The following is a 13,753-nucleotide window of genomic DNA, read 5'->3' as shown; positions in this document are numbered from 1 at the left end:
TGACTTCCAGGCAACTAGGGTGAGGATCTTATACCCACACCCACAGTGACACACCCATTCCAACCAGGTCACACCTATTCCAACAAGTCCACACCTTCAGATGATGCCACTCCCTGGTCCAAGGATATACAAACCATCACATATATATAACTTTTCCATTTGCCAATGACGAGTCATTCACAGTGAACTGTGGTACATTATTACAGAGATGGATGTCCTTTGAGGATGTAACTGTGAACTTCAGCCAGGAGGAGTGGCAGCAACTGGACTCCGCCCAGAGACACCTGTACCAGGAGGTGATGCTGGAGATCTACAGCCACCTCTTGGCAGTGGGTGAGCATGGCTGGCTGGGGACCCAGGAGAGATGTTCTTCATTCTCTTTCCAAAGCATAGTGGGGTATCAGAATTGTAATCTCTGTCTGTCTCTGTCAGTCTCTATCTCTCTTCCTCCCTCCCTTCCCCCTCCCCTCTGTGCATCTCTGTCAGTCTCTATCTCTCTTCCTCCCTCCCTTCCCCCTCCCCTCTGTGCATATGTATGTGTGTGCGCGCATGCGTGTGTATTTACTTCATTTGTCCTGGTGCTTCATTTCTTTTGTTCACCTACTAGGATTAATTATACAAAATAGAGTGTTGACTTGGTTTTCCCAATGAGGTAGTGCAAAGCTTCATTGGATCATCTCTAAAAGATAAGAAACTACCCCCAAACCCAATATCCTTTTGATTAACAGGGTATTCCATTCCCAGCCCTGGAGTCATCTTTAGGATGGAAAAAGGAAAGGAGGCACAGACAGCAAAGGCTGAATTCCCAGGCCAGAGATGTCAAGGTGAGCCATTGCTTCCCAAGTCGGGTAGATTTCATGATGCCTTTGTCAGTTGTCTCACCAAGTCCTCCGTGGTGGTCACTATTAGGTTGTTTTCTCCTTGGAGTTTTTATATTTATAATAAATTCAGTCCATTTATCATTGATGTGAGGCAATGTGAGACTTTCTGAAAGATGAGTTTGTGGGATGAGCTTGTCTGTCCATGGAGAGGAGTAAACCTAAGTGGACTACCTCAGGCATTTTCTTCTTACAGTGACCAGTTATATTCCCATGTGTATGTGCACAAGAATTATTTGAACATCTTGTTTGTGAACACCTGGCAAGTTGGTTAATATATTGCTCAAGTAATGGGGAAAGAACTGGTTGTAATTTGTGTCTTCTACTATTTGACTTTTGAATTAGTATATTGTCTTTTGGGTTCTGACTGTCATTTGTGTTGTGTCTATGATTTGCTTTCTGTGTTTGTCTCTGAGTTCATTGATTTTTTTTTCCCTAGACTGGTTCATTTTTTCCACTTAGTTGTGGCACCTTAGGCTTAGTGTTAATAGGTTTGCCTTAAAGGCTCTGTTCATTCTGAACATGCAGTTCTCATTGTTGTATTATGATAAACTTCTTAGTCCTTGACCTTACAGTCTCTCATGCCTTGTTTAGATATGTGAGGACAGTCCCTCTAAGATGGTCCCTTTCCTTCATTTTTGGAGATCAGAAATTGGGATCTACTTCATTCAAATCAGAAAGGCCGTTTGTTTAATCATTTTTTTCTCTTATGGGCCTCTGAACTATTTTCTCTTGATACTTTATTTTGTTATCTTGCAATTCCTACTTGTTTTTCTTTTTGAATACACAATTTTGTTTTTGTTTTTTTTTTTTTTTCTACTAATTGTTAGCACCATCAACATCATTAGAACCTGATTTAGGCATTAATGTTCAATCTCAGTCCATGTGTATGATTTATTCATCCTCCATCCTATTCACTCTGCTTATTCCTCCATCTCTTTCTGTTTGTAGAAAAATCAGGAAATGATACCTTACCACAGAAAGCGTCCGGGAAAACTTCAGTTTATAGCAATGTGGCAAATGAAGTGACAAGAGATGGTTCATGGTGTTCCCTTTTACAAGAACTATGGCAGGGTGCTGACATTACAAAGAGAGGTCAACAAAACCAGATTCTACTCTTCCCTCCTGGCTCTTTCCTCAAGAAAACTCTGAGCAAAAATAGTGATCATGAATATCAAAAGCCCAGGGAAACCATTCCTTTGGGTCCCTACCTCATTTCAACACAAGAGGGTCTTCCACAATATCACTCACTTCCAAAAAGTTTGGATCTAAGCCTAGGAGCGAATGGTCAGAATGAAAGCGCTCAGCTCATTGACATTGTTGCATCCAGTCAACTCCTTATACCAGGCTCCTGTAATGCTAACTGTGTGCTTACTCATGGAGGAGAAGAATCATACAGAAGTACTGGGAATGGAGATGTTCTCAGCCATAAACAACCACTGATCTATGGAAACGGTTTTCAGGTGAAAGCAGATCAAAGTTCTCAGTGTCAGGAGGTGCTCTATGCCATATCTTTGCATAAACCTGAGATCACTCTCACTGTGGACAGACCTATTGTTTCCTACAGTGGTGGAAAGGCTTTCCTTTATGTGTCAGATTCACTGAGCCATCCATTCCAGCTGAAGGTGGACCGTGTAGTTCACACTGGAGGAGACCCTTACAAGTGTAGCAGCTGTGAGAAATCCTTTTGTAATGAGGCTGCACTCCAGCAGCACGAGCAGATTCACACAGAAGAGAAACTGTATGTGTGTACTCTGTGTGGAAAAGCCTTCAGTGATGGGTCAGCTTTCTATGAACATGAATTGATTCACAAGAATCACACACCTTTTATCTGTGACATTTGTGGGAAGGCCTTCTTACGTAAATCAGAGTTGACATCCCATAAACAATGTCACAATGGAGAGAAGCCTTACAAATGCAATGACTGTGAGAAGTCATTTAAATTTCCATCCCAACTGAAGGTGCATCATCAGATTCATACGGGTGAGAAGCCTTATGAATGCCGTGAATGTGGGAAGTCATTCAGTAAAACAGCCAAACTCAAGGTGCACCAACGGATTCATACAGGGGAGAAACCTTATGTGTGTTCTCAATGTGGAAAGGCCTTCAATCAGAAATCAATACTAGACCGGCATGAAAAGCTTCACCCTGGGGAGAAGCCTTACAAATGCAGTGACTGTGGGAAGTCATTTAATTACCCATCCCAACTGAAGGTGCATTGCCATAGTCACACAGGGGAGAAGCCTTACAAATGCCATGAGTGTGGGAAATCATTTAACTTTCCATGTGAACTGAAGGTGCATTATCAGAATCACACGGGAGAGAAGCCGTACAAATGCCGTGAATGTTGGAAACTGTTCAGTAAAATGTCCCAACTGAAGGCACATTATCGAGTTCACACAGGAGAGAGACCTTATAAGTGCAGCCACTGTGGGAAAGCCTTCTCTACTAAAGAACAAGTCCAAGAGCATGAGCGAATCCACACAGGAGAGAAACCCTTTGTGTGCACTGAATGTGGAAAAGCCTTCAGTAGCAGGTCCTCTTTTCGTAAGCATCAGTTAATTCACACTAAAGAGAAACCTTTTGTCTCTCAGAAATGTGAGACAGGCCTCCAGGAGGCTACTTTGATACCCCATCAGCAACTTCATATTGGTGAGAAGCCTTACAAATGCCCTGACTGTGGGAAGTTGTTTAATTATCCATCCCAATTGAAGTCACATTATCAAATCCACACAGGAGAGAAGCCTTGTAAATGTCCTGACTGTGGGAAATCATTTAGTAAAACATCTCAACTGAAGGCACATTCTCGAATACACACAGGGGAGAGGCCTTATGTGTGTTCTGTGTGTGGGAAGGCCTTCAAACAATTGTCAACATTGAGTAGACATGAAAAAATTCACATGGTGGAAAAGCCTTACAAATGTAGTTTCTGTGGGAAGTCCTTTTGCTCTCCATCTGAACTGAAGGTGCATCTTCTAATTCACACAGGGGAGAGACCTTATAAATGCAGCAGCTGTTGGAAAGCCTTTTGTACTAAGGTCCAACTCCAAGAACATGAGCGAATTCACACAGGAGAGAGACCTTATGTGTGCACTCATTGTGGGAAAGCCTTTAGAAGCAGGTCAGTTTTCTCTAAACATAAGTTGATTCACAGGAAGGAAACCCCTTTTATCTGTGAGAGATGTGGGAAAGTGTTCTTACAGAAGTCAGAGTTGACATCCCATCTACAAACTCATATTGAAGACAAGCCTTAAGGAATGTCAAGACTGGAAAATGGTTTCGTCAGATACACAATAGAGTGTGTATCATCAAATTCATACAGTAAAGAAGCCTTCCAAATGCAGCAACTGGGAAAGTCTTGGCTTCTACTGCCCAACTCCGACAGTATGAACAACTGAATTCACCTAGGAGAGACCTTTCTGCTCTGAATGTGAAAAAGTCTTCAGTAGCACGTTAACTTCATAAACATCAAATGTCTCATACTAGCATGAGACCATTGTCTCTCACAATATGGGTCACATTTGGTATTGGGTAGAGAAACTCATTGAAGAGTAGGCTTTGGAATGTCATGACTTGGAAATTATTTCTGTATCAGAGATTAGTCCCATCATCAGTTCATAGGTGGGGATGCCCTAAGTGTTCTGAATAAAGGAAGGTCCTTAATAGGTCACAATTCAACATATATATTACACAACTCATACCACAATTAGTTTTTTACAGGTGCTGTTCTACATAACAGGTTTTACTGAGAAATGAATTCCTAGCTTATTAGCATATTCCAAAATGAAATTTCTTTATTGAAGTTCATTTTATGCTGAGATCTAATTGCACATTGCCTAATATTACAGAAAACAAATTTGTTTATCTATTGATTGTTTATACAGCAAACATGCATGAGGAATGTCACAAGTTAGTAATGATAAGCACACGTTTATATTTATCTTGTTAAAAACATGAATTTCATTTCACATTGACCTTGACTAGCTTTAGAAGTGTTTTTGTAGAATGTAAGATAAGATACATTTTACTAAAGTATTGGAAAGTTTAAGGAAATTTAAGTCATTAAGATATTGTCATTAATTAAGTCATTAAGATATCCCCATTTGTTGTGGGAGTTCAGTAAAACCCTTAAGTGCCAGCCATGTAAAGGGTGTTTTTATAAATGGGCATATGTATGTATGTATGTATGAACTATATATATATATATGTTTGTAAGTATATGTACACATGTGCCTGTATTTAGTCAGAGCCTGTATGGACTTGTATGTAATCTCAAAATTTTGTGGACTTTTCTATAGAATTAACTGCAAAATAGAGAGCAGTAGTTTATTATTAAAAGGTACATTCATTTATCTTGTATCTATATGTATGTACATGTGCTGCTAGGTATATGTGGCTGTCAGATAAGTACATCAATGAGAGTCATTGATCTCGCACCATGTGGATCCTGCGGATTGAATTTGGATTTATTAGGCTTGGTAACAGTCATCTTTACCCACTGAGCCATCTTGCTCTGTAGTTATTTTTAACAGTTTCCGTATTGAGCTTGCACCATCAATTTTTTTATTATATGGATTTCTTTGAATAAATGAGATCTTAAGGCATTCACTGTTCATATTGCTTTTCTCTTTTGAAATTAGCTCAGGTCTAAGCAGCTTTTTCCCTTTCTACCTGTAGCATGTGTGATAATATTGGAACCAACAATTCAGTCATATTTTAAAAAGCTATTTGTGTGTGAATGCTGGTATTGTGAGCCATGGAGGTCAGAGGACAACTTTCAGGAGTCTGTGCATACAGAATCTCTCTTTTCAGACACTGCATTTCATGGTCCAAGATAATTGTGTGAGCGCTTCCAGAAGATACTCTCTCTTCTCCACCATCTATCCATCTTGATGCAGGAGTGCTTTAAATAAAGATGTGCACCACAGCATCTGGGTTTTGGGGACTGAATTTAGTTTTGTTTTTGTTTTTGTTTTTTGAGACAGGGTTTCTCTGTGTAGTCCTGGCTGTCCTGGAGCTCACTCTGTAGACCAGGGTGGTCTCGAACTCAGAAAGCTGCCTGCCTCTGCCTGCCAAGAGCTGGGATTAAAGGCATATGCCACCACCGCTCAGCCTGAATTTAGGTTTTAAGGTGTGTATTTCACCCTTTCTCCCACTGGGCCTTCTTACCAATCCTTTATATATGTTCATGCAGGATATATACCAAGAGTCAACAAATCATGGATATTACATAAATGTGGCCTATGAATTTTTTTTAATGTAAAGTTTGTAGACTAGAAAGATGGCTGAGTTTGTCAAGCGTGAGGACCTGTTGTATCCTCAAGACACAGATAAAAAGCTGAGCAAAGTGGTGTGTGCCTGAAAACTCAGTGGTGGGGGAGTCGAGACAGTAGGATCCACAGAACTTGCTATCACCCAGCCTAGTGAGATTGGCTTATTCCAGGTTCAGTGAGAAACTTTATTTCAGAAACTAGGATGGAGAGATGGCTCAGCAGTTAAGTGTGCTCGCTCTTCTTCCAAAGGATCTGAGTTCAGTTCCTAGCACCAATGCAGGTGGCTCACAACTGTCTAAAACAGGGTATATGATATTGTCTTCTGCACACATGTAGCATACATTCTGCACAGAAACACAAGTAGTAATAATAAAAAGGATGTTTAAAAGATGAGTTGTAGAATAAGGAAGACACCATAGTTGGCCTGTGGCCTCCACATTACATGTGTACACATGAACCACAGAGGGAAAAAAAAACATAAAAATAAAAAATGATTTTGTTAGGATATAATTTCATTTGTATATGTATTTAACAATTTATATGCTTTATTTTGTGGTGCAGTTTCAGGGAACATTGAGAGAGGTCTGGGGACAGGCCTCATCTAATCCTGAGTTCACAGTGGGGATCCACAGGCCATGGGTGTCCAAGACTGCGAGTCCTTGGTTTCTTCTGTCTCCCCTATCATCTCAGTTGTTCAGGCTTGGATGCTTATTTCTTATATGCACACCTCCATATCCCCACCTCCGCCCCTCCCCCCAAAAAAACCAGCAGATTGCAAGCTTTATCTTCTAGAAAGTTGCATCTTCCTTGTGGTTCCACGTCTCTGCCTGCATACCTTCTTCAGGGTATGGTATGGTAACTCCTTTGTTCTTTCCCTCCAAGCCTCTATCCCTCTTGGTCTCTTGCTCACTCTCTCCCACCCCTGCCCCTTTCCCAGCAGGAATCTAGTCATTTGTTTTTTTTGTTTTTTGTTTTTGTTTTTTGTTTTTTGCCATAGACTGAAGAATCTGGAGGGTAAATGGTAGATTAGCTTTGGAATTGATGGTCTGAGGGGAAAACGGGGTTTCTTGGGGCATGAAAGCTTTGTGAAAATGTTGGTAGCTTTACAGCTAAGAGGTGAGTAGCTTATTTAGTGTGAGGCCCTTGAAGTCAAACTGAGGGTTCATGAATATAACTGAATTACCAAGGGAACAGCTTCTATTATAACAATAAGAAAAGCCTAGATTTGAACCCTGTTGTCTGTTGGTAATCTCCTATTTCCCCACAACCTTTTCTATTATGTGCAGTTGATATCATGATAGAGAATGTCATCTGATTTGATTAAAAAAAAACAAACCCAACCCACCTGCTAGCCCCCACACCCCCCAAGCTTACCTTGCACACTCTTGGATAGTTCTAAGAATTTAGCATAACATGGTAATGTCATGGGCTCATCCCCTGGATGCATTGGGAAACTGTTCCAGTAGTTAAATGGGGTACAGGCAAACACCCCTCCAAATAGCCCTAGAGCAGCAGAGAGAATCGGAAGCACATGGCATTCAGATGACAAGTGGGCCAGGATCTCAGTATTGATGTAGAAAACCCACATCTTTTTTTTTTTTTTTTTTTTTACGTAAATAACCCGTTTATTGCAGGCTAGGCAAGTCTCAGACAGCAGGGCTTCTACTGGTCTTTCAGTTCCTTCAGTCTTCTGATGGCAGACTTCACTGTGACTGCAGAGGTGGTGTTGTAGGTCCAGGCCCCGCCAGCCACTGTTTTCATGCAGGAACCACAGTGCCAGATGCCGACAGCTCGTCTCTTCATCTTGGTCTTGCCACAGAAGGAGCAAGTGTACTTGGCGTGCTGGCTGATTTCAATTTTCTTCACCATTTTCCGGAGGGAGGCACCATAGCGGGTCCCGTACTTGCCGACGATGCCGACCTTCTTGGTGCGTTTAGCCATGTCGCCGGAACCCAAGCCCAAATCCGAAGAGTAAAAACCCACATCTTTCACCTTAAAAAGGAATAAGAGAGAGTTTATTCTAGAGCCAAATTTGAGTGATGATGGCCTGGGAACACAGATTTGGGTTACCCCAAATTCCATGTCCAAGTGTGGAAGGAAGCAAGCTTCACAAAGTTTTGTAGTTTATAGAACAAAGAAAGTCATCAAGGCAATTAAAAATATATTGCATATCAGAAAGGTGGTCACAGCAAGGTGGAGGAAGGTCTCCTATAGGTCTCAGATGCTATTGGATGACATTCTTAGCTTTTGGATTGGTGGGATCTAATGGTCTGCTAAAATAATAGGTCCCAAAAAAGGTTTTATCTTATTAGCCACAGGATGTATGTTCTGACACAGGGAGCATAGAATGGCTATTCCAGGGGCTTAAAGCTAGCCTCGGATGGGACTGGAGGGATGGTTTAGCAGTTAAAGGACACTGGCTGCTTTTCCAGAGGACCAAGTTCAACTTCCAGCACTCATGTGGTAGCTCACAGATATCTATAATCCTAATTCCAAGGGATTGGATACCCTCCGGCTGCTGCATGCACTTGCTGCCTGGACATACATACAGGCAAAACAGCCATAAAATAATAACAAATATAAAAACAAAAACAGACTAAGACAATGTGATTAGCCTATGGACCTGCAGCATTGCCACTTTTCCACATCATTACACTTCTAATCAGTCTCTGATCGCTGCTGCTTTCTAGGAATTATTACACCAGCAATTATTACACTATTTCTAGGAATTATTTCTAGAAATCATTTCCTGTTGAGCATTGGATTCCCCTCCTCTTTATCATTTGAGAGACTTCTATTTTGACCTTCTTGATCTATTACCATATCTTTAAGATAGTATGTTTACCTCTCAGACTCGCTCGCCCATGTCTATCCCCAGACCACGGTAACGGGTAACGACCTTTTGCCTACTTCTTTATCAAGCAGGTCATCAACCCTTCCTTTGAAATTTACCTCACTCATTTACACTTAAAACACAGAAGGAGTTTCTGGTTTGTTTTTCCCCTCTACCTGTAAGGGCTTTCCCTAGGTCTGTTCCTTGATTCACTCCAGGAACCATGGTCTAAAACCCATATTAATAGGTATGTCTAGGAAAGGCAAGGGTTTGATAAGATTCCATTATTAAAATTTTCTCTCTGTATGCAAGGGATTGTAGTAAAGAAACTGCCAATGTGTCCACTCGTTATTATCAGGGAGAAAGAAGAGCAGAGAGGAAAGGTGGGTTGTTGCCAGGGCTATGGGAGCAAAGAAGATAGCAAGATTGGTGGAAAGAGTTGAGAGGAGGGCAGGTTAGTTGGAACAGCCTAGGAACTAGCGTGGAGCTCTTATCTGTTGGAAGTCTGTTAATAGAGAACTAGATGTCCTTGCTGGAGACTGGGGGACTATAGGAATCGGCAAGAAAGTAATGGCTTTTTCTGGCAAACAGAAACCCACTTTACAAGGTTTTTGAGGAATGCTGAGTGTTGACCAGGTTGAAGTCCTGTCTAAGTCATTTTGGGGAATTGGGACCTGACTGTAATGTCTACAGACATGTAAGGGGGAAGATATTCACAGTCATAGGGGATGTGGCTACCCTGCATGGTACCCCAGAAACCCACACTGTCGCTTGTCCCCATTGAACAATTTTTACCTGGGGTGGACATCAATGCCCAGTATGGTTCTCAACCAGCAAGTGATATTCTGTTCCCTCATTTGCTAGGTGGCTGCTCTAGCCTTTTCCAAGGGCCTTACCCCTACCTAGAAAAGCTCATTCACATGGTAGGATGAGAAGCCTATACTTGGAAGATGTAATTCTAAGGCAGTTGAATTAAATTTCACATAATCCTATAGGGTTCAGCCCAGCCTGCTATATCTGGTCTTTTTTTTTTTTTGGTCCCCTACCCTGTGCCCATCTACTCCTCACTCCCCTAACTTATACCAGATCATTAGGGTTATTCTACCTGATTCTGACGGTGGGTCCAGCCTCTGATCCACGAAGGCACTGCAACCACAGGAGAGAAGACAGACTGATAGGAGCCTTAGGGATCTAGATAACTCCATCTTAGCTCAGTGAGTCAACAAGCTCTTGTGTCTCAGGGTGGTAAACAGGTTGCTTTTCTTGGGCCCAAGTGACCACACCCATGCTGGACTCCAGAACCTGAGCATTCCCTGTAGTCAATGCATTGCTGACACATTTTTTTTTTTGACCTTACAACACAGTAGAAGCTGCTCTTCTGTCCTTTAAGAGATCTTATGTTATGCTCTCATTTTATATACAAGGGTTCTGAGATGACAATTTTAGTCCTTTCAACCGTGTTTAAGAGAAAAGAGCTTCATATTCTTTTGGGGGGGGTTGATGCCTTTATTTCCATACATGCTTCATATTTTACCATGTGTATATTCAACCATAATTTTTTTGATTTATTTATTTATTTATTGTATGTAAGTACACTGTAGCTGTCTTCAGACACACCAGAAGAGGGCGTCAGATCTCTTTACAGATGGTTGTGAGCCACCATGTGGTTGCTGGGATTTGAACTCAGGACCTTTGGAAGAGCAGTCAGTGCTCTTACCCACTGAGCCATCTCACCAGCCCTCAACCATAAATTTTATATGACACTCTTTTTTTAAGATTTATTTATTTATTTATTTATATAATGTATATTAGTGCACTGTAGCTGTCTTCAGACACACCAGAAGAGGGCNTCAGATCNCNTTACAGATGGTTGTGNGCCACCATGTGGTTGCTGGGAATTGAACTCAGGACCTCTGGAAGAGCAGTCAGTACTCTTAACTGCTGAGCCATCTCTCCAGCCCTCAACCATAAATTTTTTATGACACTCTTTTAAATAGCTTAACTTTTATATAAATAGTATTTTACAATAAACAATAGAGTGTAAGAATACAAACATTGGAACCACTCAGTCAGTAGTATGTACTGTATATGTGTACTCTGTAACCTTTTGGAAATTATTTAATATTTTTTTAATTAGGTATTTATTTCATTTACATTTCCAATGCTATCCCAAAAGTTATATCTGGTCTTCTAATTGGCCTTGCACACACAACAGGGAAAGTCAGAATGAGAGGGTGAGCCTGTGGTGGGGTGACAGGTATGCCTGACCATACCTGGTTTATATGATGCTGGGATGATAGGTGGAACGAAGGGCTTCTTACATCTTAGGCTGGCATTCTACCAACTGACATAGCCTTAGCTCTAGCTTTCACTTTGCTAAGCGTATGTCCTTGCCAGTAAAGTAGTGATTATTTCTAGGTAAACTTTGTTGGTGTAGAGCAAGCACTGTGTAGGTTAAGATGTGTCACCAGCTCAGCACTGTTCCAAGACTAGGGCAGGTTCTCAAATTTTCAGCATCTGGCACGGAAGGATCCCAGATCACTTGGACGCATTCTGATTGGTCTTCTCCAACTACCACATAGCCCCTAGTATCTTTCACAACTGTTGTCTCCTGCTGTTGTTGTCTGGATTATATTATGACCGTCTTGCCAACCAGGTTAACAGTTTTCTGAGGAGGACAGGGTACCCATTCATTTTCAGGTCCCATATTTAAAAACAAAAACAATACAAGTGGTTTGTCTGTCTTATGTAAGTGTGCCACATGCAAGCAGTGCCTGTAGAAGCCAGAAGAGGGTGCCAGATCCCTGCCAGATGGTTGTAATATGCCGTGTGCATGCTGGGTACTGAACCTGGGTCTTCTTTTTTTTTTTTAGGTTTTTCGAGACAGGGTTTCTCTGTATAGCCCTGGCTGTCCTGGAACTCACTTTGTAGACCAGGCTGGCCTCGAACTCAGAAATCCGCCTGCCTCTGCCTCCCGAGTGCTGGGATTAAAGGCGTGCGCCACCACGCCCGGCTGAACCTGGGTCTTCTAAAAAAGCAGCCAGTGCTAAATGTGGAAAGATGAGTGTAGACTAATGGTCTTCTCAGGTGAACTGCTACTCCTTCTCTGAGCCATCATGTCTGCTCCTTGTATGGGGAGTAATCTCCAAATCATCTTTTTTGACCTCATTCGATCCCTGGGATCTCTGTTGTCCCAGTTCAGACCAGCAGCCAAACCTGATATGGCCCTTGTCACCTGAAAGCCCTTTGAGAACAGGGCTGTGATGACTGACCTCTAGGTCTCCAGCCTCACTCAGCCAGGGCTTATTTGTATGGCATTAACTTCTGAGCACAACAGCTATCAACATCATCAGAGCTTCTGGGGCTTGCAAGAAAACCCCAAGATTGGATTGGTTAACTAATGATGTTCCCTTATCCAGCCAAGGTGACACATGCGTTTAATCCTAGCACTTGGGAGAAAGACACAGGTGGGTCTACACAGTTTCAGTACAGGATATGTGGTGAGATTGTCTCAACACCAAGCTAGAAATGAAGAAGAGATGGAGGGAAGTCATGGGGTCTCATCTGAGATCCCAGCTAGTCTCTCCCATACTTCCTGTTTAATTGTATGTGGTTCTGCCCTAATTACATGTAGCTTGGTGAGGGAGGTTAACTGGAGGGAAGACCCTCCCCCCCCACCCCATCTCTGCAGCTATGGGAAACTTGTCAACACTGCTGGAGTGAGACTCACTGTGGCGCAGATAGTTTGGATCACTTACACTCCTGTAAGTAACCGTCCCCCATGCTCTGTAAATAAATCCAATAAATTCCTTGGGTTTCTAAAGATTGACTTTGGTAGAATGGTTTGTCACTGGAGCCTTGTAAGGCCATGGTTGGGGGTTAGGAGGTGGTAAGATGTTTGTTTAAGCCTCTCTAGGGATGATGTCTCAGTTTGCTTATCTGTTGCAGTGATAGACACAATGATCAAGACTAATTTGGTGGTTGTGGAGTGGTTGGGTTATGTGGCATCATCCAAACGCTGAGATAGGAAACTGGAGGCAGAGACCACTGGTAACAGGATGCTTACTGGTTTGCTCTCCCAGTTGGCTCAGCTGCCTTTCTCTTACAGCCTGAGACAGCGGGCCCTTCTACATTAGTCAGCAAGCAAAGCGTCCCACCAGAAGACCAGTCTGATGGAAGCAATTCCTCAATTGAGATGCCATCTTCCTGGGCCACTCTAGCTATGCCAAACTGACAAAAACTAACAAGCTTAGAGGTTAACACTGAGACAATTTGATGGGATCTGGAATTCAACTAAGGGACTTGTTTCTGGATGATCTGGTAAGTACACTTCCAGGGATGGATGGTCTGGGATAGGGGAGAAAACCCTCCCCTAGAATGGGCAGCATCTTCTGTCTGGTGGCCAGATACAAAGAGGTCTTGCTGCTTAGTATGTCAGTCTTACAGAATGGACTGAAGACCAGCAGCTCTCCAGGAATCTTCCAGGCCTCCTCCTCCTAGGAGCCTGGAGGATGAAGAGGACAGGGGAGATGATTCTGGTTGAGAGGACATCAAATGTCACAGGCCGTGCTGTGGGAAGGGGGTTAGAACAGTGATCAAAGTGAACTCTTGAAGCTGGATCTGGATCTTGCTCAGAGAGTGTTTAAAGGCCTGCGGTACAGCAACAGTTTCAACCCAGGAGAAATTTTTGTCTCCCAGGTTGCATTGGGCAATGTCTAACAACATTGTTTTTAAAGTCATTGGTGGTGTGGCGTGGTGTGGCGTGGCAT

General features: G+C 42.4%; 2 protein-coding genes across 6 annotated transcripts in view; one reads left to right on the top strand and one right to left on the bottom strand.

Moving 5' to 3' along the window:
- LOC110299222 (zinc finger protein 665-like) overlaps nt 1–5,482 on the top strand; it is a 17,921-nt gene extending 12,439 nt beyond the window's left edge. For all 5 annotated transcript variants that reach the window (XM_021168866.2, XM_021168867.2, XM_029479799.1 and 2 more), the window contains exons 3-5: nt 207–333; nt 729–824; nt 1,830–5,482. In XM_021168866.2, coding sequence (XP_021024525.1) covers nt 207–333; nt 729–824; nt 1,830–4,132 — 2,526 coding nt within the window. In that variant the 3' untranslated portion in view covers nt 4,133–5,482. The remainder of the gene's footprint in view (nt 1–206; nt 334–728; nt 825–1,829) is intronic.
- Nucleotides 5,483–7,740: 2,258 nt separating this feature from the next.
- On the bottom strand, nt 7,741–8,142 carry LOC110298880 (putative 60S ribosomal protein L37a). The gene has a single exon (XM_021168406.2). The coding sequence runs from the start codon at nt 8,090–8,092 to the stop codon at nt 7,814–7,816; it is 279 nt and encodes a 92-aa protein (XP_021024065.1). The 5' UTR covers nt 8,093–8,142; the 3' UTR covers nt 7,741–7,813.
- Between the last annotated feature and the right edge of the window lie 5,611 nt (nt 8,143–13,753).

Source organism: Mus caroli, chromosome 7, assembly GCF_900094665.2.
Source record: "Mus caroli chromosome 7, CAROLI_EIJ_v1.1, whole genome shotgun sequence".
Taxonomy (NCBI): domain Eukaryota; kingdom Metazoa; phylum Chordata; class Mammalia; order Rodentia; family Muridae; genus Mus; species Mus caroli.
Note: the sequence above shows the minus strand (reverse complement) of the source record. Positions and strands in the feature narration are given on the sequence as shown.